Source organism: Zootoca vivipara, chromosome 3 (assembly GCF_965207765.1).
Source record: "Zootoca vivipara chromosome 3, rZooViv2.hap1.1, whole genome shotgun sequence".
NCBI lineage: Eukaryota > Metazoa > Chordata > Lepidosauria > Squamata > Lacertidae > Zootoca > Zootoca vivipara.
Window position 1 is genome coordinate 12,125,478 of NC_142586.1, and position 22,666 is coordinate 12,148,143.

Here is a 22,666-nt window from a genome sequence, read left to right on the forward strand (position 1 = left end):
GTAGGTAGAAAGAACCAACGATTTTGGTCAAAGTCACAAAGAAAGGACCTGAGTCTGTTCCTTGCTGAAAGACTAGAAACCGCTTTTATTTGCCCGTCTGGTTCCTGCTGAATCCAATCCAATGGTAAATCATTGCTAATATGAACAAGCAGGGCCAGCTCTAGGTAGAGCCCTGGCGGCGCGGTGCGCCAGGGCGCTGGGCAGGTAGGTGGGGCGCTGTGCGACAAAGCTGTGTGGAAACCATGCTGCACCCTGCGGGGGCGCCGGAGCGATCTCCGCCCCTCAGTGCCAGGGCGCCCGACCTGCTCAAGACTGCCCTGTGAACAAGAACAAGCTATAGGTCTGAAGAGTAACAGAAAGTGCACATCTGAAGGGGCCAGTATGAAATGATACCAGTAGATCAGGCATCCCCAAACTTCGGCCCTCCAGATGTTTTGGACTACAATTCCCATCTTCCCTGACCACTGGTCCTGTTAGCTAGGGATCATGGGAGTTGTAGGCCAAAACATCTGGAGGGCCGCAGTTTGGGGATGCCTGCAGTAGATCATGACAACAGACAGAAAGGGGAGACATTACTCTAATTGTTCCTATTGGTATTCTTCTGCCCCATTACCAAATGGCTCCTTTTTAAAAAACACAATGCACCAGGACAGCAGACACATCAAACCCTGCATGTCCAAGGGAAAGATTCAAATTTGAACTATTTTGCTGCTGCTGTTATTCTAGCGTTTTTCTTCTTACCCAACCTATCTTCTAACCTTGATCCAGGCAGCTGCACCAATAGAAGCCCTCTTACTGTGCCAAAAACATTTTTTTAAAAAAAATTATTTAGTTTTTCAGATTTTAGAAATTTACAAACAATAATCCAACAACCAACATTTAAAGAGAATTCCAAAGAATCTGCTTAACTTCCCTCCTCTCCTTTGTGGGTCTTTATATTAACCTTTTCCTCCTGCATCTTTTCTATTAATCCAAATCTTTTAAATCTCCATTATACTCAAAATTCAACATTGAACTACAAGTGTTATTCCTATCCCACTAATGATTTTAATTGTTTACAATGGTTTTTAAGATAAATTATATATTCCCCATTCCTTATTAAAGTTTTGGTCTTCCTGGTTTCTGATTCTTCCAGTCATTTTTGCCAATTCAGCATAGTCCATCAACTTAATCTACCATTCTTCTCTGGTTGGGACCTTATCTTCTTTCCATCTCTGGGCCATTAACATCTGTGCAGCCATGGTTGCATACAGAAATAGTCTTTTCTGATCCGTTTGAATTTTGGCCCCTAGAATTCCTAAAAGAAAAGCTTCACCATGGTGTTTTTTGTTCTAATAATTTTTTTATATTTTCCCCATACTTCATAAACCGATTTTCTTACTACATGATTTAGGAAAACTCTATGTAACATTCTTGTACCACAAATAGGCATGCCAACCACATCTGTTGTCATGACCTTCTAAAACATCAGTATTTTTAATAATATCCATTCCCTTAGCCAGCATAAAGAGGATGCTTCATAATATAATCTTAAATCTGGCAGGGAGAATATACCTCTATCTTTAGAATCTATCAACAATTTATATTTTATTCTTAGATTTCCCCCCTCCCAGATAAATCTAATAATATCTTTTTGCCACTCTCTGAAGTGTTCTGCATTGCTGATCAAGGGTATTGATCGGAATAAAAATAACATTGGTAATCATTTTGATTACCAATATCCTTCCCAATAATGATAACTTTTTTAAGTCTCTGGAATAGAATTTGCTAATTGAGAAATGAAAATACCCTATGTGCTTTCTCTTTGCTTCCTCTGGGTGTCCACGTTGCATCTAACTCCTCATAGACTAGGGTGATGGTAGTTACTTAATGAACCAAGTGGCACAAAATTACTTCCACTTAGTAGGTTGTCCTTGATTGTGATCTGGGTTGGCTTCTTTGCTCCTCCAATAATCAACTATGCAATGGATAGTAGCCATTGTTTTGGATCTTAGTCATTGTTTTTCAGTATTAGGGGCAGAATTACAGGTCTCTGTCTGATGCATTTATCCAGAATGTGCTTCAAACAGCTGAAGAATCTGGTCAGATAAGAGGTTTTTGTTTTGTTTTTTGCCACTTTAAAAATGCAGCTTCAGTTCACTTTTGTTTCTTCCAACAGTTTCAATTATCTGAATCTCCCACCTTGGTACAGCGGATCTTTTCTCCCCTACATTGAGAACATTTTAAAATTAAACAGCAGCTATGACTTACACATGGATCCAACAGAAACGATGTATTTACCGTAATTTGTTCTTAACAGTGGGTACTAATATTTCTGTCCCACTTTCCTCCTCCAGCGGAGATGCTTGACAGAGCTAACGTGATGTAATTAACAACAAAAGTAAAATAAATGGCAATGATCAAATCTTTAAAATAACCAAGTAAATACCAAGCAAACTGCCAGACTAAAAACAGCATTAAAAAAACAAAACCCTGCATGATGCAACCGAATCAAAGGCTTGATGAAAAAGAAAAGTCTTTGGCCATAAGCAGAATTAAAGGAGGAGATGGCAGAAACTCTTGGGACAGGGAGTTCCACATAAGGGGGGCTGCTGTAGAAAATGCCCCATCCCACCATAAGACGAGGACAGCTGACATAGTCGGTGGTGCTGAAAGCAACTGAGAAGTCTAGCAGAGCTAACAGCATATACCACCTTTTTCCAGCTCCCAGCATACACTTAGGACTCCCCAAACCTGAAGTTTGAAGTCAGACTAAAATGGGTCAATATAAACACTTTCATCCTGGAATTTTTGGAGCTGGGTTGCCACCGTATTGAAAAAATATGCCCAGCACTTTCTCTTGCTCCCTGCTTTCTCTGCCTTTGAGATATGAGTGTCATACTGCAACTTCTTTGGATAATATATGTATTTTTTCCTTAGGCTGTGGACGATTCTGAACAAGAAAACAATAAAAAGGTGATCCTTGGGATATTTTATAGCTTTCCAACTTTTTATTTCTCTGCATCTAACAAAGCTGCTTTGTAGAATGCATTCTTAACTTACTGCATTATTTAACTATTCTCTTTATTTAGCTATTCCTCAGGAATAGTTTCTGATTTTTATGGCGGCTCTTTCCTTGTAGTGCATAGCAAATTCAGTTCTCTGGTAGGATATTTGAATGTTGGATTGCCTGCATGTCTCCTCTATCTTAGCTTAATGCAGATGTTTACATAGCTCATTGGAGAGTGATAAACCACTCTTGCTTCTTTCTCATCTCTTCATATCCTCCTCTACTTTGGCTTTCTCTTCCTTTTTATTTTTGGGGGGTTGCATGTTAAACTTCCTTCTGGAAATGCTTCGCTTGAACCTCTTTCCCCCATTCCTCTTCTCCACATTTCCCTACTATCAAGGTTCTTCTGATTCCTAGGCCTATCGAGTATTCAGCTTGCTCCATCTTTTATGGGGTTTTCTGCTGTTTACGTAGCAGAGTTTGGTCTTGCAAAACTTTGAGGTCCTAAAGCAGCCTGCTATTATGCCATAACCATCAGTTTAGTTCAGTAAGAAAAACCATGGCGCAGCTTTTGCTCCTGTGGATACCCCTGGTTTTATTTCAAATGGGGATGCATACATTTGATGTCTGGTTTTCAGACAGCAGAAATATTAGACTCGAAAGCTTTCTTTGCATATTTTGCTTACTTGGAAGAATATGGGCTTCTGAAGAGACTTCAATGGACTTTTATCTGTTCTGTCTTTATAACCCCACAGATAATAATAATAATAATACACATTTTGTAGTCCTTTTCCTAACATGGGTACAAATTCTCTGTGCAGTTCATTTAATGGTTCTTGGCTACTGAGAAGATATTCAGTGGCAAAGTGCAAACTGCTATGAAAATTACTCCAATTTATTGGAGGATGATGGTGTAATGGACATTATTGGGGATGGACTGGATATCGGTGTGGGTGGGGTGGATGAAAAAGCTTTTGCTGCTTGTTCTAACCTTAAAAACAGCCTGTATCTCAGGAGCTTATGAGATGAAATAGCTGCTGAATCTAAGTGGTCACTTGTAATTAGTATTGTTTAGTAACAGGCAGCTTATGGAACAGTTCTGTGGTAACTGAGTTTGGTGGGGAGGGGGTCTCAAACTCAAGCTGTTGATGGAGGCTTCAGTTTTCAATCAATAGTCAGTGAATATTTTTTTAATTTAAATTCTTTAAAAACATTTATGAATCCTAGAAATAATACTTTTTGTACTGATTTGTGAGTGGTTTGCAAGAAATGAAGCACAGAATTCCAAAGTTATTGCTTCCATGTGCAGGAGGCCTCTTCCACTCAGAAGGCTGTTCTTCACCTCACCCTATAGCATTGCATGAGAAAAGTTAAAACTAAACCGCAGGGTTTTATTCTGCTTATGCAAGCTCTTGAACCAGTAAGAACACAAACTCGTCTGTAAAAACCTGTTAGAGGTAGGCCGGTGCTAGAGACTGTCTTCCTTCTGTCCGTGATTCTTTGGATCCAACTAATGCATGCATGAGGCTTGCAAGGTTGTGTATTGTTTTGAAACAGAGCTACTGGGCGTTTTCTTGGTGAGAACTTTCTCAGATATGTAGGCAATCCCTTTTCCTCTCTACTTTTACTCCCTTGACCCCCATCAGGAATGCTATAACAGAAATGTAAAAAAGAAAGAAAGATGACCCTATTCTTTCATGGTTGGAGGAGAAAGAATCCCATGTTTTTTTCATGCCATCCATACAGAAGAGTCACACGTTTCATGCAGTACTTAAATCTAAATAGCCTTCCTAACTCTTCCGACCAGCCCATATAAGACCAGCACAAACAGTTAGGCCTGGTGAGCATTTAATGTCCCCAACCCCTATAGTTAGAATTCGTGGATTGCCATTGGATTTTAAGCTGATTTTAAGCTGTATTTTAATTGATTGTTTGACCGTATGTTTTTAACTTATTATATAATTTGATGTTAGCTGCCCTGAGCCTGGTCCTGGCTGGTGATGGTGGGGTATAAATAAAAATTATCATTATTATTATTATTATTATTATTATTATTATTATTATTATACTTAGTGCTGCAATGGAACTCTTGAGTTTTTCTTTATTATTGCCCGTAGTTCTTGTTCCGATCAAGATGTTTCACCATTTTTTCACCTTCTGTCTTAGACGGAATGGCAGGCCAATCCCCTCCCGCCCCCTTAGCAGCCCCCAAGGATGTGGAGGCACAAAAAATAGCATCACAGAATTGTAGAGCTGGAAGGGAATCATCTAGTTCAAACCGCTGCAATGCAGGAATATGCAGTTGTCCCGCGTGGGGATCAAACCTGCAACCTTAGCATTATCAGCACCATGCTCTAACCAGCTGAGCTAACCAGCGGTCGGAGTTCCCCAGCTGCGTTGTTTTTGCTGGCAAACGCAACTTTTAAAAGTGCTGACCCTTCTCAGCTTTAAGGGTGGCACAATGCCAGGATACACAGCTCTATCCCTTACTCCCTCCACATTTAAGCAGTTAAGGAATGGAGTCCGTACGCAGCCATAAAAACCACAAGCGCCAGCCCTTTGTTGACATCAGGGGAGGAGAATGAGGGTGTCTGCAAATATCGAGGTGGCCATTTTTGACACATGCAACTGTGGCATCGTCTTTGTGGGTGGGTATTAAATGCAGTGAAGGGCCCCACACAGAACAGAGACTGTCGCCATCACTCATATGACCGTTATTCCAAGTCAAGAGTTTGAGATGGGATGTTGTGCAGGAGTTACATGGCCTCAATGCCACAAGAGCTGGTTAAATATAATCCACCCAAAGTGGATGTTCCACCAACCTGGATCTTAAGAAAATACACACATATATTCTGACTGTAGCCTGATCCTGCTTTCAGTCTCTCCTGTCCCTAAGTTCTGTGAGGTTTTCCCTTCACTGGGGTATTACTCCTTTCTGTCCTATTAGAGATCAGTTGTTAGCCTTACGTACATAAGATTTCAAAAGACTGCTCTGCATTCTCACCCCCTGTTACCCTCGCCCCCTTTTATTCCCTTTCCCCATTTGTTTATCTTTCTTCGCTTCCTTCTTCCAAGAGCTACCTAAAATTTAGATCGTAAGCACTATGGAGCCAAGAAAGGAACTTCTCCTCCTCTGAAGTTGCTCTATAAAACACTGATGGTGTAACGTGAAAATAAGTAACATTGGTCATACAATGCTGCATAATCACAGGAGGATTTTGGGGTGGTTTTTTTGTTTTTACAGTTCTCTTTCTTGCCTGTGACTTCCTTCGCTGTATTTAAGCATTATGCCCATGCGCTGATGCTAGAGAAGGGCTCTTCTATGCCGTTTTCCATTTGCGCTCGCTTTTAGAAGTTCTATCCAAATCCTGTCTGAACTTTTCCTTGCATGGACAAAGAAAGAAATGCTGTTTGTTCTAAATATGCTTCCAGGGTGTCATAACTGCAGAAGATGAGCAAGCATGGATGGCTTCTTACAAATATGTAGGTGCCACAACGAATATACACCCATACTTGTCAACGTTGATCAACTACGCTCAGCCTGTTAAGTTTCAAGGTTTCCATGTAGCAGAAGGTAACTATTTTTAAAAAAATACATAAAATACATTTGTCCTACTCCTTACTGTGCCTCTCAAATTCCTTTCTCTTACTTAACATAACCAACATGTATGGCTCTTAAGATCACATTTTCCTTTCCTTTTCTTTCTTCCTTTGTCCACATGGAGGCACCAGATTGCGAGAAGCATGACAGCCCTATGAATTTAAATGCTTGTGTATCGCAGATATATTGGTGTGCCTTTGCCTGCTTGTTCCTGTCCATTAAAATATGGTTGGCATAAGTGCCTGGGTTTTGCTTGTAATACCTACTATTTCTAGATTCCATGCCATTTTATTTTTTTTGGCTTTGAACTTGTCAGTTGCTTAGAAAAGAAGTCTTGATTAGAGAATGGCTGATGATCATGATCCAGATACTATTAATGTACCATTCTGTTTCTTTAGATATAGATGTTTATGACGAACGGCATCTTGTAATAAATAAATAAAAGACCACACAGAGTCAAAGGTCTAAAAGAAAAACTTTTATTCAAAGGCAAAGGCTTGTTACAAAAACTTCAGGGGGAAAACTCCAGACGTATGAGATACAAGCGAAAGTAAGAGAGAGGTAGAGAGGAGCTCTCTGAGTGCAGGAATTTATCTCTCCTGGCTCAGCATGACCTTGAAATGGTCAAAACAATACAGTGGTACCTCGGTTTATGAACACAATTGGTTCCGGAAGTCTGTTCATAAACTGAAGCGTTCATAAACTGAAGTGAACTTTCCCATTGAAAGTAATGGAAAGTGGATTAATCCGTTCCAGACGGTCCGCGGAGTACTTAAACTGAAAGTACTCAAACCGAGGTGTACTTAAACTGAGGTATGACTGGATTTGCATCCAAAATGAACCTTTTAGAATCTTCTAGAATTTTCCAGCACTTTCCAGTTTCTGCCCTCAAAGACTTTAATCACGACAGTTTATATCCTACCTTTTCCTTTATTCAGATGCTCTTGTTCACTATTAAAATTCTAGTGGGCATCAATAGTGTACTAATCCTACCACTCTCAGAACTTTAAAGAATGTTTTTTTTCTTCCCGTTTTCTTTTTAGAACGCAACGTTCACTACAATATGTCCTCTTTTAATGAGTCTGTCGGGCTGGGTTATTTGAAAACACACGCAATTGAATTTGTGAAGTATCCTTGCACTGAGAGAGCTATATAATGGGAATGTTTTGTCATTACCTCTGTGGAGGCTATTTTGTGCCTAAGCAATACACAGTCCTTTGGTAAAATACAGCAAGATAGTTGTCTGTGGGAAATGCCTTATATGTATTTTTTTAAAAAAACCAAAACAAAGATGTGAGCAAATGATCGTTAAGTCTATACACTGCTTGGTTATTCCATTTTCCTTAACAAACCAACACAGCTATAATAAACGGCAAATGAGTCGGATTTACCCGAAGGGAGGAAGAGTGGATTCTAGCAATTACATGCCTCAAATCTTCTGGAACGCTGGATGCCAGATGGTCTCGCTCAACTATCAGACCCCAGGTAGGCAGACGGGGCCACTGAATCTAAATTTCAAAAATAAAAAGGGGGCGGGGAGAAAGAGAAAACAGCTTGGGCAGTAGCTCTCCAGCAGATGTTGTAGTCTTGCTCCTGGCATTATTGGGGGATTCAGTCGCATGGATAAATATGAGAATGTGTGTCAAATCAGGCAGGCAATAAGATCAAGAGCAATCAATCAAACAACGAAAAAGTAACCAAGTCTCTACATGTCCTTTTATATTGCAGGATTAATCTGTGTGGTGGTAGGGGCTCAAAGCTGTAGCCTATATAGGTAGCCTCTTGAACAAGGTGCAACTCTAAAACAGTCTGTATGCATCACTACTTAATGAAAATATTGAAAGCGGGGGGGGGGGGGGGTGATACCAGGAGGAGAAGCTGAAAAGCACAGTGCTGTTTGTGTGTGCTTTTGTTTATTTGAAGTCCAGAATGCTGCAGCTAGTAAAACTTCATCTTTTGGCAGTAGTAGTTGGAATAATCCATGATGTTTGTGACAGACAAGCAGTTCGGAGGTCAAGTGTGTCCATTCAGAGCAGAATTCATACTAGCATGTGGGTATTTTCCTGGAGAGTTCTTTGCGCCCTAAGTGGTGTAGTGTCGTATATTTCCTCCGTGTGGAGGCCACTGAAAAATGCTTCCACATAGGTTTGTTCCATCCAGGGTATCCTGGCCATAATATGTGTACACATGCCACATTTGAAATATGCTTGCCATCTCTCTCTTTTTAAACAAACAAACAAACCCAAAAACCAAAAAATTATTTATTTGATTGTTCAAATCAATTTTTTACAGAGATATATAAAACATAAATAATAAAAAGATTCCAAGGAATCTCCTGGACTTCCATCCTCCCCTTTTTGGGTCCTATTTTTAATCATTGTGTGACCAGGCGGCAGTGGCAGCAGCCCCAGCCCCCAGGGATCATAAGAAAGGAATAAAGACTCTGGCAACGTTATATGGAATTAAAATTAGGCCACAACTTTATTAAACTTCCAGATGTAGGAAGACCTTGGCTTAGGCCTTGGGTGTGTATGCCTCCTAGCCCCCAAGGCGGGGGGAACTGGGGCTCATCAGGGTAAATGGGATATGGGGGTGCTCTGTGAGACGTAAGTGCAGCAGGCAGCCCAGTCCATATCCCCGCATGCAGGTTAGTTGACGATCAACCTTTCAGTGTATGGCCAGTGACACCCATATATATAACCCCTTTAAGAGGGGAAGCCTGGAATTGCCGCTGCAGGGGGGTGAGTCACCACTACACACACCCACACCAGAATTGTGATGAATTGCTATGTGGAAGACAAAACCTGCCAATGCAGGAAAATTTCTTCCCAGTCCTTCAACAGCAACCAGTCAAAGACTGTAGCAGCGCCTGCTAAACAGGAAGAAAAAGTTAACCTGCGAACAAGAAACATTAAACAAAGGGAGGGTAGGGAGGGTGAATCTCCAGAGCTAACTGTCTGGCTCCACCCCCTATTTATAAATGGGGCTGGCCCCACCTCCCAGCAAGAAACTTGATTACTGAAGCTGGGCGTGAACCTCCAAAAATTAACACTGAGAGGCAAGCCAGCCCCTGTTTGCCTGGGAACTGTAGCACCACATGGGATCCCGCAAAGGGCACCCGCAATGTAAAGTGTGAGTGCTCATTTCCTCCTGCATCTTTTATGTTGATCCAAATCTTTCACACCTTCATTGTGTCCAGAATTCACTCTTAAACCACAAGTGATATTCCAATCCTACTAACGTTTACAATGGTCTTTAAGATAAGTTATCAATTTCCCCCATTCTTAACATTTGGGTCTTCCTGATTTCTGATTCTTCCAGTCATTTTAGCCATTTCAGCATAGTCCAACAACTTCACCTGCCATTCTTCTCTGGTGGGAACTTTGCATAGTCACATAAATAGTCTTTTCTGCTCCATTGGGGATTCAGCACTCAAAATATGCTTACTATCTCAATGGTCCAGTGTAGTGTCTTGTAAAGTTGTTTACCACTGCATGATGGAGGGGGCTTTTAGGCCACCACTGTAAAGATACACAGCTTCTGTGTGGATATAACTGCCCAGCACAGGACTCTGGCATAATCAATGCTGGGTACTGCTATCCACTACACAGAGAAAGCATCTAAATGGAGGAGGAGAGGAGAAGGAGGACTCAGGCAGACTTTGCATCTAACCATAGCAGAATCAAATGAAACGTCCTTCTCCAAAAAAGAAGAAACTGATGCAATTTGGAAAACTATGCTATAAATGTATGTTGCATTGCAAAACCACTGTAAGCCACATTACGTGTTCTTATATTTCAGAATTTAGTATTTTCACTGAACACATAAGGCATTTTAGTTTAACTGGCTATCAAGGACAAATTATTTCCCTTAGATTAAGAAGGCTGTTTAAGCTCAGTATTGTTCAGGAACAAGGTGCTAAACTATTTTTGTCTCTTGACAGATTTAGCAATGCAGTTGAATCAGGGGAAATTTGAATATAATGGGTCGTGCGGGTGAGTAACGATTTAAACTACAGTATTAGCATTATGTGGAGCTATGTTACTTTTAATTATGTGCTACAAATGAAAAACAGGATGTAGAGATGAGGTTCTCTGTTCTTTTTTTATGAAAGGGAGCTGAAAGATCTGGACCTTTTCAGACTTGGGAGAAAGAGGCTAAGGAACCATGGAATAATGCTCTATAAATAACAGGAGGAGGATCAGAACAGTACAGAAGGGAGATTTAGGCTGCAATCTTATACATACCTTCCTACCTGGGAATAAGTCTCACACTGAACTCAAAGGGGCTTCTCAGTAGACATGTATAAGATTGCACTGTTACTCGTGCTAAAGATTATCCTCAATGATGAAAGAGCAATTCATTGTCTAGCAAATTTAGGCTGGAATTTTTTAATATAATTGAGGTAGAATCCTTAGGGCAGGGGTTCCCAACAAAATTTTCTCGAGGACCCCTCATCGAGCCGCTATTGTGACAAGGACCCCCATTAATTCCTAATCCTAAAATTAAAAAGTGAGAGCCAAATTAAGAGTCTTTTTATATTTTATATTTATATGTTTTTTACAGTTCTTCCTCTTCATCTGTAGGCCTTTGTTGTTTTAACGAACCACTTTTTAACCATTTTTAACTACGCGAACTGTAGCTTCCGCGAAAAACAACGCTTTGTTTACAAACACTACTGTTTTGCAAAGAGGCAGCGCGCGCCAGGGAGGAGGGAGGGGAATGGAGAAGACAGGGTACCTGCACAGTAGCGCACAAATGAAGCCGATGCGCGCAAAGCATCTTGGGGAGGTGAGCGTTAGTAGAATGCGTGCACTGCCTCTTTGCAAAACAGTAGTGTTTGTAAAGCGCCACCTAACGGCATACAGCAGAACTACTGCCTCTATCTAATTCTAGTTTTGCACTAGACTCTGCTCATGCAGGAAGCGGCCAAAACAAAAAATCTGTTATCATACGAAATATATTTAATATATTTTTTATTCTAATAGCATCTTGCGGACCCCTCTGGCATAGCTCGCGGACCCCTGGGGGTCCCCGGACCACCTGTTGGGAACCACTGCTTAGGGTACTTGTCCTAGAGCCACCACAAAATCAAAATATCTAATAAAGATTTAAAACAGACTGGAACAGGTTTGCATTGAGTTACAACCATTTTTTAAAAAACCTTTAAAAATAACAAATAGGAGCTATAACAAAAACAAACAAACAAACAGAGCCATGTAAATATATGAATGTTTCAGAGCTAGGGTAGTAACAGCCACATTTATGAGTTTATTCATTCAACTCATTTCTGTTGAATTGCTTAAGATCAATAGAATGTTGCACTGCAATGATCTAAAAAACTGTGTGCATTAAAGTTATATAAGTATAACCTTTTTGCATTTATTAATTGATACTTTATTGGGGGGGGAAATCAAATATAAAGCAGTAAGGTGGTACAAGAAGAAGGAAAAAGAACAAAACACAGAACTGTGTAAAGGGGGGGGGGACATAATATGAATATATACAAAAAATACCCTAACCCATACATTCTTTTATAAATTTGATATTATTATCCTAATACTAATAGAAATATTAATAGTCTACTACATTTTGTATAAATTTATTCCAAATATTGTTGCATTTATCCAAGCAGGGTCTATGTCTGTAAGCAGCCTGTTTGTAGGTTGCAAGTGTTATCATATTACCATTCCACTCATTAAAGGAGATCGTATCTTTACTCTCCCAGTTCATAAATATCTACAATTAGAGCATGTAAAATCCTTTTTTATTTTATTTTTTGTTCTCCAGTTGTTAATTTCCATATAGCAGGTATTTGGTTAAGAGGAATATTCTCTGCTAATAACTTTAGTTTATATAGGCATAACCTGACCACCACAGCCCAGTTAAGCGATATAAAGTCAATTACGGGATCATAGACATTGGATTGCCTTATAAGTAAGTTGAGCCACTTCTCAAAAAATAAAAAATAAAAAATCAGGAAATGACTTAGCTTGTTTCAGAGGTAATCTAAATTCAAACCACCACACTCCTAACACCACTGGTTTCTGTGTTGCATTGTATAGGGGGTGGAAAAAATTGGCATCTCCAATAACAGCCGGGGGGGAGGCACAAATACTCCTACCTACATTGAGGCAAGAGGGTATCTGAGCCAGAGAAGAATCTGAAATCTCATCATGTTAACCTCCTTTTGCAGACAAGCATTTTGAGCTCCCGATTTTTAGAATCCCTGATCGAGGGGCCTTATCATCTGTATGCTAAGGTGGGACTGAACCGGCTACAGAGGACTTGCCAATATTTGCAATAAATCTATTTTTCTCTTTTAGTCTCTACTATGTGTACATATGAATATGTCCCGACTCCTAATTCTGTCAAAAAAAGAACAGATTGCAGACAAGTTACTAATAGTTCACTTCTCTTTTGCATATGCATGCATGCACACTCTCATTTAATGATCAAAGCCTATTATAGACACGATCAGTTGATGTTGAATTATCTTGCCTTTGGAGGTGTTTGAATGGTGGGGGGTGGCGGGGGGGGGTGGAATGTTGGGAGAGAGAAAAAAGGTTGACATGAATCCTCCTAAGAAAAGGACTGTGAGTACTAGTATCTTCCTTTCTTAAAAAAGTATATTTACATTAAGCAGTCATTGTTCAGTGCTTAAGTGGCAATTATAATGCATATATATGTGCAAGGTTCAACCAACCAGTCAAACAGGGAGGAAGGCCATTTCCCCCCTATTCCCTCTTTCCTCCGGCAGTCATGCACCTCTCACATTGTTCTGGTGGCCCCCCAACTCTTTGAAGCAGATCTGCAGAAAGTTGCAGGGGGAGGGGGAAACCAGAGAAAAGTGTCTCCCTGTTCCAGGGTTAGAAGCCTCCACTGAAGCATGGTGCCTTCTGTCAGTGGATGGGCACTGTAAGATTCAACCCACTATATTTGCACGCAATTCCAGAAGTTACAGAAATGTTGCATCAGTTTTGAGCCGCCGCTGTCTTACAAATAAACTCAATTGCAATAGGCTATTTGGTTCACTGTGGTACATAGCTGCTTCATTCACCAATCATTCTTGCACCCTCTATTTAAAATCAAGTCTCATTGGCAGAAGACTTTGTACATTTGTGAGGTTTGGGTTGGTGTTGATTTTTTTTGCAGATAGTGCTCTTGCATGGATGATAGTAAGAAATCCTCTGAGATTTTTGCTCCTAGCCAGACCTTTCCAGATTCAATTTCATGTCCTTTATGCAAATTCATCTAATCAGCTGAAACTTGCTGAAATTTGTGGTATTAAAACTTGCTTGGGATTTGTGGTATTAAACAAATCTTATCTCTCTGTTTTTTGGTACTTCCTCATTTGCAATACCCTTTTTCTCTTGGTGGTATCAGAAATGAATTCCAAGTCCCATTGGATACATCCAGTAAGGTGATAAAAGTATGGCACCACTATGGGAGAAAAAATATGGAATAACAGATACAATTTTGTTTAAAATGTTTATAGGAAGTGCAGTGTAAGTGGTGGAAGTCAATCAATATTCTTTCTTCCTTTTCTTTTCTTTTCTTCCTTTCTTTTATACTTTTCTTTTTATTAATAACATTATAGAGAACTTTGTATATATGTATGTAATTGTAATACTATGTTTTGATTTTGTAATAATTATGCTAAATTAATAAATTAGATAGATAGATAGATGATAGATATATAGATAGATAGATAGATAGATAGATAGATAGATAGATAGATAGATAGATAGGCACCTGAGCACATAGATTTGAACAACACAGAGCAACCTTTTCTTTAAAAATGTCATTAACCTTTTGGAAAGTTCAATTCCTGTTCTGGTCAAACAGGGGATAAAATGTTCATAGACTGTATGCGTACCCTGAAAACTTACTTTATAAGCCTATTACTAATTTGATACAACAACTATAATAATAAGATATAAAAGCAGTATAATGTTTCACCTATAAAAACATGCCTTCTTTTTTTTAAGGTTTCTTCTTAAACCAGATTTTATGCGGCGGCCAGACCGAACCTTTGACCCTTTCTCTGAAACGCCTGTCGATGGTGTGATTGCAGCGACTTGTTCAGTGCAGGTAGGAGGTGCATTTGCAATGGATCAGCCAAAGTCCTGGTTGAAAAGGAACATTTTTGCCTGGTGCCTAAAGGTGTATAATGAAGGTGCCAAGCGAACTTCCCTGGGGAGAGCATTCCACAGACGGGGAACCACTGCAGAGAAGGCCTGTTCTCGTGTTGCCACCCTCCAGACCTCTCGAGGAGGAGGCACACGAAAGAGGGCCTCGGAAGATGATCTCAGGGTCTGGGTAGGTTCATATGGAAAGAGGCGGTCCTTTAGATATTGTGGTCCCGAGCCGTTTAAGGGTCAAGAGACCTCCAGAATGGAATGCTGTAGACGTGGGAGGCAAAATTGGCCAAAATCGGACAGTGATGCTTTGGGTGAGAGAGTGGGCTTCCATTCATGTAAGCTGTCATGTCCCGATTCCAGCTAATTATCTCTTCCCCCTGTATCCTATTGCGCCACATCCCATGACATTCTGGGGGGTCCTTGGATCCAGTTTTATAGTGGGTGTCAGGGATTATGTTCTGGAGGATGGCTCTTGTGATTCTTTGATTCCAGCCTAATATAACATTATCTTTGAACCTCAGCAGATCAAATGCATTCTGCAACTGTAAACATAGCATCACCACTGGATGGTGACAAGCTGACGGATCTCATTAAATAGTGCCTTTTCAGGTGGCGCTGTGGGTTAAACCACAGAGTCTAAGGCTTGCTGATCAGAAGGTCGGTGGTTTGAATCCCTGCAATGGGGTGAGCGCCCGTTGCTCGGTCCCAGCTTCTGCCCACCTAGCAGTTCGAAAGCACATCAAAGTGCAAGTAGATAAATAGGGACCGCTCTGGCGGGAAGGTAAACAGCGTTTCCGTGCGCTGCTCTGGTTCGCCAGAAGCAGCTTTGTCATGCTGGCCACATGACCCGGAAGCTGTCTGCGGATAAACGCTGGCTCCCTCGGCCTATAGAGCGAGATGAGCGCCACAACACCAGAGTCGGACACGACTGGACCTGATGGTCAGGGGCTCCTTTACCTTTTTTAATATGATGATCTTTGATACAGTAAGTATGACTACTGAAAGAAACTTTGCTACAGCCACTGTGATACATTGTCCACAATGCAGTAGGATATGCCTCATACAATCGACGTCCTGAGAGCATACACAGAGCCTATTCTGATAAGGGATACCTCTCAGTCTGCCATTTAGCACTTCTGATGGAAATACATTTAATCTGGCTTTGGTAAAGAGACGCCGATATGTTGGTACAGACAGATTTCTAAGATATGCAGGTATCTGAAAATTGTACCCATAATGAATTCCTACTGCTATCGGGCCACAGATAACATGAGATTGAGATCGGAGATTGCTATGTGATATGTCCCAGAGCCTTTGCGGTATCATAGCCCAGATCAGGCATCCTCAAACTTCGGCCCTCCAGATGTTTTGGACTACAATTCCCATCATCCCTGACCACTGGTCCTGTTAGCTAGGGATCGTGGGAGTTGTAGGCCAAAACATCTGGAGGGCTGCAGTTTGGGGATGCCTGGCCCAGATGGTACAAGAGAGAAGGTGGCATTCCAATCAAAGTGGCTTTTCTGATGTGGGATTATGCTTACATGTTCATCGGACATTAGTGCAGATCCTGGAGCGCTTGAGCGAACCTTCATTCTCATGCCACAAAGAACATTTACAATGAGGCACACATGACAGTAATTGGGCCTCATAATTAAAAAGCTGTTATTCCAAGCCGCCTTTGCAAACTGATTTACTAGCCAGAACAATTAATCTAATAATTCCCTGGTATGCATGTTTAATCAGAAGCAAGCCCAGGGAGGGTTACTCCCTAGAGTGTCAAGAACTGAAGTCTTAATTTTCCACTCTTCTTCTTTGCTGTTTTAGATTTTCTCAAACTTCTGAGCAGCTTTCAAACTCATAAATGCAACCTTATAGCAATAACTATCATTTTTAATCTTTTGTACATCACTTCAGCATTTTTAAAAGAATAAGCAGTCTATAATTTTTTTCAATTATATAAAAACAGGTTTGCATGTTAGAAGAAACAAATCTGTATGCTTCCATTTCAAGGTAATATCTGGCCAGTTTCTATCAGACAAAAAAATTGGGACTTACGTAGAAGTGGATATGTATGGCCTGCCCACCGATACAATACGTAAAGAATTTCGAACACGGATGGTGATGAACAATGGATTGAATCCAGTTTACAATGAAGAGTCATTTGTATTCCGAAAGGTATGATGTGTTTCAAAAGTACGCTGGTTCTTTGCTTCAAAATGACCACTTTCCTAAACAAGGCTTCTCCCCCCTCCCACAGAGAATAAAGTCTTGCTAATGCACTCCCTTCATTTAGAGGGCTTCACGGTCATGCATTTTTATTTTTTTATTTTTTATTTGTCATGGGTTAAGGCTAATTTAATCTCAGGGTGTGTTTTTTTTTAAAGAGAGAACCTCTTCTAGCTATCTCGTGATTTTTATTTTTCTGTTTGGCTTTTCCCTCTGCTTGCTTCCTCCTCCTCCTCCTCCTCCCTCTTGGAGGAACCCACCTCGTTCGGGGCTATGCCTGAGTTCCAGGTATGCAGTCTGCTTAGAATGAGCTCCAGCTGGTGAACCTCTACATCCCTTGGAGATCACAACTTGTTCCCTGCCCTGGCAGTGGCTGCTATCTTGCACTGTTCCTTCAGCCAAGAGGGCAGGTGAGATGTTGCATCCCAAAAAAACCACAACAACCTCAAGGTCAATGTCATTACGTGGATTAAGTCAGGAGGGTGCTGCCGCTGCCACCACGTCTGAGGCCAGCTCCCTCGTCCTGTGTGCATCGTGTACATTTTCCTCCCTTCCACCAAAAATGTCCTGGGCACCATTTGGTAAATTCGTTTTCAAAGATTGCTTCTCGGGGGTGGTTTTATACGTGCCGTTTTACCAATCTTTCTCGTTGCGGTGCTGGAAACAAGCAATATTTCTGAGGAATCTGTCCAAGGTCTAGTCTGAACATGTGGCTGAATGAGCTGGCATCTTCCTGAGGTGGTACAGTGGCCCATACCACATCAGGCTGGAGGGGTGTGTGTGTGGTTTTTGAAGGTTCCGTCAGGTAAAATCTTCCTGCAAGTGAATGATATCAAGAGAAAATGGTTTGACTCCAACCTTCTCACTGGTATGCTGATTCCCCGCAGACGCTTGCAGGGTCTTTACCATATAGGTGAGCATTCAGAAATAGCATTCCCCCCCACCTGCAGGTGGAAATTGTACAGTCCATTCTAACATTTCAGGACTGCCACCTCATTCCCACCTCAATCTGCAGAAGCCTCAGTTTGGTGAACATTTGGGTTGAACATGTGTGCAATCTTCAACTGTCAAAGTACCGCAAGAAAGATTTGTCAGAACTGCACTCGTAAATCCACCCTCAGTTGTAATCAGTGGTGTCTATAATTTTTTATATCCCATTCTATTTTGATTTTTTGTCAACTGGAGTTTCATCCAAAGTATGTGCATTAGTGGTTACTGTCTTTGACAATGTCTCTTCTCCTTTCACTTGTTCTGTTGTCGAGAGTGCAGAACAGTTACCTGCTTTTTCCTTCAGCGACGGATCTTTCGACTCGCCAACGTGCCCTTTTCAATTGTGTACTGCCAAATATAAATTCCCCAAATAGTTCTTGCACATATGGCCAATATTTGTTCTTGTACAGGGCATTTTTTTCACTGGAGCTCAGTTCTGGCACCTCTCAGGTGGGCATCGTTGCCATTCTAAGAGAACAAGGGCGAGTTCTGGCACCTCTTTTTCTAGGGGAAAAAAATAGCATTGGTCTTATAACAGTTTGGAAAATGACTTAAAACAAGCACAGCACCAGAGCCCTATAGTGGGGAAATCACCTTAGTTACACTCTAGGCCAGTGATGACCAAACTTTGCCCTCCAGCTGTTTTGGGACTACAACTCCCATCATCCCTAGCTAACAGGACTAGTGGTCAGGGATGATGGGAATTTTAGTCCCAAAACAGATGGAGGGCCAAGTTTGGCCATCGCTGCTCTAGGCATTAGGTTTAGGCTTCGCCATGCCTCCTGCTGTAACATGAAGCTAATACAAACCCTTAGCAGGTAATGTCTGGATTGTGTTTTATTGTCCTCCTGTTTCTATATATATAAAAAAAAACTACAGCTGTTGTAATACATACTCTGTGTTGTCATTCCACTGTGAGATATTGGTAAGTTGTAACGTACAGTAGTATTTCTTAATACTTATGTTGGATCAGTTTTGCTGCATTTAACCATGTATACCAGGCCATCAGATTTCTCATAGCAGGTCTTTTCCAGTAGCAGATGGTAGAGCCTTGATTGGAGACTATTCAGTATGCCATTTGCTAATGAACACACACACACACACACACTTTCCCCGTATCTGTGACTATGCAGTGGTTGCTGCTGGATTCTCGAAACCAAATATGCAGGCAAGCATCTATCCTCTTACACAGCCATCCCCAAACTTCGGCCCTCCAGATGTTTTGGACTACAATTCCCATCTTCCCCGACCACTGGTCCTGTTAGCTAGGGATCATGGGAGTTGTAGGCCAAAACATCTGGAGGGCCGCAGTTTGGGGCTGCCTGCTCTTACATGTCCCTAACCGGCTAGGTCTCTTTTCTCCTTGTGGTGAAATCATTCTGAGCTGCCTACGAGCCAACCAACACCAGAAATCAAGAGAATAAACACAATGATAGATGCCAGACTCACAGGCTTGTGAATTGATTGCAGTGAGAGAACTGCCTAGGCTCTGATAATGGGCAGAGACTGAGCAATCAACAGGTAGACAAAGCAGAGTGGTCCTTTGAGGGGAAACGTTTTGACAGATTGTGGATAGAGTTGGTCAACCGACTGAACTACAAAATTGGAAAGTCCTTTACCAGGTGTCCTTGGCTAGCATCAGAAGACAGCAAAGCTCTCAGGAACCTTGGTGGTTGTGCACTGATCCATATCTGAAAGATAGAGGACCCATTTTCCTTTCTTTAAGCAGTCCTCAAAAGCAGAAAAGCCTATTCAATTCAAACTTTGCAAGGTGGCTGAGAAATTTCTGGTTTTTTTGAGACGTATATATAGAAAAAGGCTTGTTTCTCTCACACGCACAGCAGTGTAACACACTCCATTAGGGGGCCACTTACATTGCAGCCTTTCCGGGCAGCGCCTCTATAAATGAAGGTTGCAAAGTAACCACTTCACACATTCCTAGGCATTCCAAAATTGATTCTGATGCCTCTGCAGATGCAGCCTTTAGTAGGAAGGTGCTGTAAAAATATAGTGGAGTGATCGAATTCTCCTACATTGAATGATACTGCTCTTGGGTATCCCCAAGTTAATTCTTCTTCCCCTCCAACAGAGAGAGAGAGAGAGATTGGACCTCCTGAGAAATTTCATTCATTATGGTGATGAGAGAACTATTTACTTTGACTAAGTTCTAAGGGTGAAAAGTTTAGAAGTGGTTACTCCCTAATTAGGACCCTATGGAGGCCGCCTAACTTTTCACTCTTTTTTTGTCCCCTTTGGTGGTGACAATGCTGATCTTGTATTTAGTAAAATAAAAAAATTCCTTCAGTAGCACCTTAAAGACCAACTAAGTTTATATTTTGGTATGAGCTTTCGTGTGCATGCACACTTCTTCAGATACACCTTGTATTTAGTGTTTTTAGGTGTGTGTGTGTTTTTTTTTAAGAGATTGATATTTTTAGATTGGTTATACATACTTGAGCAAGAAGTGGGAGAGCTCCTCTACTTTGAAGCCCTTTTCATGCCCATCACTCCCACTGTTTGTATGCTCTGTTTAAAATTAATACACAGCACCTTGAAATTTGCTTCTGGTATGGACTCTACTATTGCGGAGGTTTAATCAGGCAGCACTTCTCTGGTATGACTGCATTAGAATGGACAGGATTCCTGGATTCCTTCAAATTGCAGACCGCGTCCTCTTGCGATGATCAATAACCAACTTTGCACACTTCTTAGGTCATTCTGCCAGACCTTGCGGTCTTGAGGATAGCTGTTTATGATGACAACAACAAACTGATTGGCCAAAGGATCCTGCCTCTGGATGGTCTTCAGGCAGGTTACAGACACATTTCTCTTCGAAACGAAGGCAATAAACCATTATCTCTGCCAACCGTCTTCTGCAACATTGTACTCAAAACTTATGTGCCTGATGGCTTTGGAGGTAAAAAAAAAATCAAATTGTTGACAGAAACTGAGGGTTTGGGTATGCAAGAATTAAGAATATACTTGAAGGTGCTTCTCACAATCCTAAAGATCCTAAACGCTTCTTAGTGTTAACATAAACAATGGGTGCGAAAACATTGTGATTAGATGCAAACTAAGTTATTTGCATTCAGGTCCCATTGAACTCAATGTGAAAAAATGAATAATGATTAACTTGAAATCAATGGAACTTAAATGCAACTAGCTTAGGGTGCAGCCAATCCTGTGATTGCTTGTTAAATGGTTGTTCAAATATATAGTCTTGGGTCCATCCTAAGACTCATAGTCTTGGAAGGGCTTGTGTCTTCAACTACTATCTAATGCTTTAGGCATCATTCTTGATCCCACTCACCTCGGAGTAAGCCCCATTAAATTCAATAGAATTTACTTCTGGGTAGACATGGTTAGAATTGCACTGTTAATATGGAGGACATGTGTGATCCCCAGAACCCATTTGTGATGCCCACAGATTTCCCCATTAATTCTGAGAGACTGACGTTTGGTTTGGATACCAATCCTAGATTACCCAGAGAGCAAAGAACGGGTTTAGTTTCTGCCTCGGTGGTGTCCCCAAGCAAAGCCATTTATTTTCTACTACAAATATGAATGGTTTCCATTGAGTTGCATGGAAATAGTACAGTTCTTGTGGGGACAGGTGGGACAATGTTGCCATTGCTTGCCAACCACCACTAACAGATGAGAGCTGAATGCAGGGTGGGATCAAAGGTGAACAAATGACCCCAGAAGGAGCATGATGTGTTCCCCACTAGAGGTTCTACGCCTCCGTTAACACCCCATACACCTCTGGATTATAGCCATGCAAAATGATGGTGCAATCCTTCCTCCCATGGGGAGAATTGGATGTATGCTTCTGCCCCTCCTCCCAAGGATAGTGTGTCTCTCCACTTGATTAGTCCATGATGAAGAGGTCGGTAGTTTCTGACAAAATGAAGCCTAGAGTCTTTGTAGAAATTCTGTGGCAAATGCTGAAGGGATCTGAAGTGGAAAATAGCTTGACTACTTATTTTGAAATTTCATTTAGACATCGTCGATGCCTTGTCAGATCCAAAGAAATTTTTATCCGTCATGGAGAAAAGAGCAGACCAGATGAGAGCTATGGGAATTGAAACAGTAAGTAGTAATTAACTGTGAGTATGAAAAAAGATTTGCATTTCTTACTTAAAGCCTCTCTTCCTGGAAGATTTAAAAGATGAGAATAACTGACAAGATTGGCCAATGTTTTATCCGCTAAATTTAGGGAAGCTCCACCATTACTAGGGAATGGCCAGAGGTATAGGTTTACATTACTGTTTATAATAATTGCATTATTGTGCTTGTTTATATTTTGCAGCAGTAGATCCATGATGCTAAACTAGAGCAAAGGCAATGTGTATGGTCACCTGTGGTAACTGAGAATGTCTTGCTTAACATTTGAAATGGAGATCTCATGCTTTCACCAAGAATTTGTTGACCATGTTATGATGGAATTTCCAGTGCACAACAATATTTTCTACCCCTGTTCCTTGGGCAGGGACATAAGATTCTTAAGGATTTCATTGCAACAGTACAGCCAGTGGTTTGCATCTCTGTTGCTTAAATGTCATGCAAATGATGTGGAACCGTGAAAAAAACAACCACACACACACAACTTTGGCAGTCCAAAATTGGTTGCCAATTTTACCAAGAGTTTTTCTCTTAGTTCACAAAAATATCCATTTGGATATGGGCTGGAGGCTACCACTGTCCCTATAGATAGAT

The 22,666-nt window shown here is 41.0% G+C and overlaps 1 protein-coding gene across 26 annotated transcripts in view; it reads left to right on the forward strand.

Annotated features, from left to right (window-relative positions):
* Positions 1–22,666, forward strand: part of PLCB4 (phospholipase C beta 4) — a 183,701-nt gene that overhangs the window by 140,448 nt on the left and 20,587 nt on the right. For all 26 annotated transcript variants that reach the window (XM_088665578.1, XM_088665585.1, XM_035110090.3 and 23 more), the window contains 9 exons: positions 2,920–2,955; positions 6,422–6,563; positions 7,634–7,718; positions 7,951–8,075; positions 10,534–10,585; positions 14,582–14,684; positions 16,745–16,909; positions 20,663–20,867; positions 21,951–22,039. In XM_088665578.1, the coding sequence (XP_088521704.1) occupies positions 2,920–2,955; positions 6,422–6,563; positions 7,634–7,718; positions 7,951–8,075; positions 10,534–10,585; positions 14,582–14,684; positions 16,745–16,909; positions 20,663–20,867; positions 21,951–22,039 (1,002 nt within the window). The remainder of the gene's footprint in view (positions 1–2,919; positions 2,956–6,421; positions 6,564–7,633; positions 7,719–7,950; positions 8,076–10,533; positions 10,586–14,581; positions 14,685–16,744; positions 16,910–20,662; positions 20,868–21,950; positions 22,040–22,666) is intronic.